Source organism: Phragmites australis, chromosome 10 (genome assembly GCF_958298935.1).
Source record: "Phragmites australis chromosome 10, lpPhrAust1.1, whole genome shotgun sequence".
NCBI lineage: Eukaryota > Viridiplantae > Streptophyta > Magnoliopsida > Poales > Poaceae > Phragmites > Phragmites australis.
The window spans coordinates 18,510,381-18,515,862 of record NC_084930.1 but is presented as its reverse complement, the minus strand read 5'-3'; the positions used below and the strand labels follow the sequence as shown (position 1 = coordinate 18,515,862).

The 5,482-nt window shown below is 61.6% G+C and overlaps 1 protein-coding gene across 1 annotated transcript; it reads right to left on the bottom strand.

Annotated features, from left to right (window-relative positions):
- Positions 1 to 351: 351 nt before the first annotated feature.
- Positions 352 to 1,011, bottom strand: LOC133930140 (uncharacterized). The gene has a single exon (XM_062376830.1). The coding sequence runs from the start codon at positions 1,009 to 1,011 to the stop codon at positions 352 to 354; it is 660 nt and encodes a 219-aa protein (XP_062232814.1).
- Between the last annotated feature and the right edge of the window lie 4,471 nt (positions 1,012 to 5,482).

Sequence of the window (5,482 nt, the reverse complement as noted above, 5' to 3'; positions counted from 1 at the left end):
TATCCGAGGGAGTGATGTCCTCATCAGCAGCCACCGCACCGGAGGAGGAGGTCCGCGGCAGCGCCGGAGGACCGGGGGAAGCGCCCCCGGCTCTTCACTCCTGTGCCGGAGTCTCCGCCGTCACCATCGACAAAGGCGGCATTCCCAGTCCTGGTGCCCGGAGACCACGCGGTGGCCCCGCAGAACCCCCGACGGAAGAGGAGGAGGGAGGACTCCAGGCCGGCGCCACCGAGCCCGGAGTTCAAGATTCCGGAGGTGAAATGGCAGTACCGAAGGCCCACAACCGCGTAAGTCTTGTCCTTCATTCTTTCTTGGGCGTGCTTTGCCCGAACTAAGCTCTGGATTTTGATTTTAGTCTTTGTCCTTCTCCAAAAGGCCACCTGTGGGCACCGCCGAAGGCCAGGGGCAGCCAGAGGCGCCGAGGCTGGCGCCAGCGCCAGAGCCGAGTGCGCCCGAGCCGAGCGCACCGGCGGAGCGGGGGCCAGCGGACACGGCGGCAGAAATGGGGCTGACGGACGCGGCGGCGGAGATGGGGCCAGCGAACGCGGCGGTCGAGAAGGGGCCGACAGATGCGGTGGCTGAGATGGTGACGCAGCCGCCGTCCGAGCGTCCGGCGCCGTCCGAGCCTGCCCCGAGCGCACCGAGCCCGGGGTGGATGACCGTGCGGTAGTTTTCGAGGACCCCGAGCCCCCCGGAGGAGGCTCGCAGGGGACCCAGCACCCAGCTGCAGCCCAGCCAGCCCACCGACCCTCTCCCGGTCGTGCTTGGGAGCTCCCGGGAGGTGATCGGGCGGCTGGAAGCGACCATAGCGGGGGAGGTAGCACAGCTGGAGGCGGAGCGCGCCGCTCTGGCCACGGGGAGAGCGCAGCTTACCACTGCTTCACGCTCTTTCAAAGCCCGCCTCGTCGCGGTGCATGCCGCCAACGAGGACGAACAACGCGCTATGGACGAGGCCCACGAGGAGATCGCGCGGGAGCGGAAGGTTTTGGAGGACACCCGCGCGGAGGTCATGCACGAGCGGGAAGACGCCGCCCGCCTGGCTGAGGTGTCGCGGCAGCAGGCTGCCGAGGCCCTTGCCATGAAGAGGCAGGCGCAGGAGCGGGAGGAGGCGGCCGTGAACCGCGAGAGGGCAGCGGAGGCCCTCCAAGCTGACCTAGCTCGTCAGGAGGGCGAGGTCAATCGGACTCGCGCCGATCTCCAACATTGGGCAGAGGAGCTCCAGAACACCGAAGGAGATCTCCAACGCCGGGAGGAGGATGTCACAATCCGGGAGGTCGACGCCGAGATAACGGCGGCGGACTTGGGCGCCCGAGAGGAACTGCTGGCCCGCCGGGAGTCGGAGGCTGCTGAGGCAGCGGTCGGTGGCGGGCGGTGTGACAGAGGGTGGCCGGGGCGGCCAATCGTCAGGCGCAGAGTTCGAGATGGAAGCCAGGTCTAGGGCGCGGGAGCCCAAGGACCAGGGCCCGGCCAGCGGTGCAACAGCTGGCGCCCGAACTGAGCCGCCGCCGGAGGTAGGCTCCAAAGCGGCCCCTCAACGGCGCGAGGGCCAGAGCCCTCCAACAAAGAGGAGGAAGGCGGAGCTCAGCCCGAAGCCGCAGGGCCCCGACTTCAAAATCCCTGAGTCCCGGTGGCAGTACCGCGGACCGAAGTCCACGTAAGCTCCCTCTCTGTCTCGAGCATGTCTGCCTGGATGTTGGTTTAGGTACTAACCTTTTTTGTTTTCAGGCCACCCAAGAACCCAGCAGGAGGCCAAAGGAAGTCAGAGGTGCCGAGGCCAGCCCCCGCTCCTGAGCCAAGCTCGCCCGTTCCAAAGCCGAGCGCGCCAGCAGGCCCGGAGCCGAGGGCACCGACCAGCCCTGAGTCGACAGCACTGACCAGCCCTGAGCTGAGGGCAGCGGCCGCACCCGAGCCAACGTCGACCGAGCCCGCCCCACGCACTCCGAGGGCGGAGCGAGTGGCCACGGTGGAGGTGGTCACGGCGAGGACCCCAAGCGCCGCTACAGAGAGGGCTCGCAGGGGACCCAGCCCCCGGCCACCGTCTAGCCAGGCCCCGGAACCCCTCCCGAAGGTGCTCGGAAGCACCTGGGAGGTCATCGAGCAGCTTGAAGTGGCCGAGGCGGTAGAGCAGGCGGAGCTCGACACGGAGCGCGCCGCCTTAGTTGAAGAGAGGGGGCGGCTAGAAGAGGTCGGCAAGCTTTTGGAGGCCCGTATCGCCTCGGTCCGTGCATCCCACGAGAAGTCAATGTGCACGGTGGCCGAGGAGCTGGAGGCATTAGAGGAGACGTGCGACGAGGCTATTGCCGCGCAGGAGAAGGCTAGCCGCATGGAGCGGCAAGCGACCGAGCGCAACCAGGCATCCCGGAGGCGAGCTGCGGAGCTGCTCACTCAGGAGCGGCTGCTTCTATCTCGGGAGGAGGCGGTCGGCAAGCGCGAGAAGGCCGTGTAGTCTGCCTAGGCGGACTTACCCCGCCAAAATGACGAGCTCGAGTGTGGCCACGCCGAAGTCCTTCGTCAAGAGGAGGAGGTCATGGTACGCAAGACTGACATCGAGATAATAGCGATGGCTCTGTATGCCCGGGAGGAGCAGATAGCACGGCGCGAGGCAGAGGCCGCCTCGGCATCGTGGGCCCTCACTGCCCGAGAGGAGCTGGCCGCCAATCGGGAGGCTGACTTGGCTGCCCGAGAGCAGGTCGTCGCGGTCTGGACTGAGCAGCTGAAGCAGGCTCAAGCCGAGGCCCCAGCCAGTAGGGGCGTCCCTGCCAGCGCAGCCGACGGTACCAGCCTCGAGGACCAATTGCAGATTGCAAAGCACGAGCTCGAGACGGTCATTGCCGAGCGGACCAACGTGAAGCTGATGATGCGAGACATCCTTCATCAGGCGTAGAAGTCTGTGAAGGTAGCCAGGCTCAGGCACGTGAACGTGGGCGAGCAGGGGCTAGATAAGGAGACGATTGGCCACATCGCCCTCGGCTTTGAAGAGATCACCCGGCGCCTCAAGGCTCTTCCGAAGTCTGTGCAGGTGCTGGTGTCCTAGGAGGGGCATGCTCTGGCCCAAGCAGTGGCCGAGCACGTTCTCGCCTACTACCGGAGCCGAGACCCTGCCTTCTCACTGGAGTCGGTCCAGTAGGGAGTGGTCGAGGCCGAGGAAGCTGCCACCCGGGAAGCCGTTCGTGACGTTGCCGCCGAGGTGGTGGCGTGCTTTACGTGGGAGCAGGCGCTGGAACCGAGCAGCAGTGGCAGCAGCGACGCGTCCTCACCCCAGTCAGAGCCTGCGGATAAGCTTAGATTTTATTTTTTTTGAATGTTGTAAATATGGGAGTGATCCCCTCCAGAATGGTTCCTTTGGAATATAATAGAAGCCTTTCTTTGGGATCGAAACTCCATTGTGCTTGTCTTGATATTATTTGCTTTTTGCTTGATGTCCTGAGAGGTACTAGCCAGACCGAGCCCGGCCTTCTTCCCCCGAGAGCTAAGTTGCCCTGACCACTCATCATCCGAGTATTGGGACCATCCGAGCATTCAGCCCCCAAGCCCTCACGAGTCCGCAGCTGCTAAGTCAAAGAGACAGAGACACGAACTTCCTTGCTCGGGAGACAAGTCCATCCAGCACGGAGCACACCGCGACCAGTGAACGCTTTCCACCCTGCGACCTCCCAAATGAGTAGACCGGAGACACGTGCGGGCGGAAATGGGACCAAGAGTCCCCACGGTTTGGTGGTGTCCGGGGTAGGACTGACCAGGCCGAGCACCGACAGCCCGCCCCTGGGGTCTAGGCGGTCCCGACCCCTCTTTGTTCAAGCTGTAGGATTACCCGAGAAACCCAGAGACTCGGTAGTGCCCGGGGTACTGCCAAGCTGACCGAACACCATGGCCACCATAAAAGACCTCGGTCAGCCATCATCGTCTGTATGGTACACCGACTACTGTTTGTTTCTGTCGTTCCGGAAAAGCGAGCACGTGGGTGGGGTTTTGTGTGTGAGGAGACCGTCTCGCCGAACAAATTAGAATGCGAGGGTCCCGAGGATTACTCGGGAATAATAGTTTATTGCGTATGTATGAAAGTAAAATTCATATGACTTTAGTCACTCACCGGACAGCTGTCGGCCTTCCGGCCAACCAATCCAGGTGGGGTAGGCGCCTCGAGCTCGGGGCACCCGGGAACATTGGTTCCCTCGTAGAGAGCGCCCGAGCACTGGAAGGCAGGTGAGAGAACCAGGGGCTAGGCAGTCCTGATCACTCATGTTTGAGCGGTAGGATTACCTGAGGACTCCATAGGTTCGAGCAGCGCCCTGGGCACTGAGGCCCTTGAGGTCGGGCTGCTTGGTTCTTGATCATTGATCTGTAAGTTTGAAAAATAGGAAAAGGTTTTTTGCCTGGTGCGCTCTGTTAGTGCGGTACTCATTATAGACTGCTCTTGTCTTTGACCCGAGACCTCTCGAATACCTGGACCGGCGAAGTGTACAGACAGAGGCATAACCAAGAGGTCCAATGGTTCGGTGGCGCCCGTGGTAGGATTGGCCAGACCGAGCACCGACAGCCCGCCCCTAGGGTCTAGGCGGTCCCGACCACTCTTTTCTCAAGCAGTAGGATTACCCGAGAACCCCAGAGGCTCGGTGGTGCTCGGGGCACTGCCATGCAGCCAGACACCAAAGCCTACCACAACAGACTTAAGTCAGCAGCTACTGCCTGCGCGCAAATCGACTGAGATTCATTTTTATTAATGGGAAAAATGAGAGAGCGTGTTTTCTCGCACAATCGAGCATCTCACCAAATAGATTAAACATATAGATTCCAGAGAGAAAAAACTCAGAATAAGAGTGTATATTGACAATTTTGTACAAAAGTGGTAACTTACATGGTTGGTCGTAGCCCCCGGCCAACTTGGGTAGGGGGACCCCTGGCCTGGTTGGCCCGAGCATGAACATATCTGCCTAGGGATAGAATTTGTGCAGATGCTCAATATTCACACGTTTGGGAGCGGCTGCCCGTCCTTTGTGGCCAACCGAAATGAGCCTTGTCGCGGGACACCGGTCACGATGAAGGGGCCTTCCCACATAGGGGATAGTTTATTCCTTCCTTCGCGCGATTGAGCGCGTCGGGGAACTAGATCCCCAACATTAAGTGACCGAGCTTGGATGTGACGCTGATGATAATGCCGTAGGCTCTGCTGGTATCTGGCTGCTCAGACGGCGGCTTGTCACCGGCGCTCCTCCATGTGGTCGACGTCGTCGCGTCTTCGCTATTCCTATTCACCTTCGGAATAGGCATTCACCCGAGGGGAGCCGAGGACCCCCTCGGCGCCGTACACGAGGAAGAACGGAGTCTCCCCGGTGGCACGGCTTGGCGTGGTCTGGTTGGCCCATAACACAACAGGCAGCTCGTCGATCCACCCTTTCTCGTGCTTTGCGAGCACATTGTAGGTCCCAGTTTTGAGCCCCTTCAGTATCTCAACATTTACACGCTCGACCTGCCCATTGCTCTG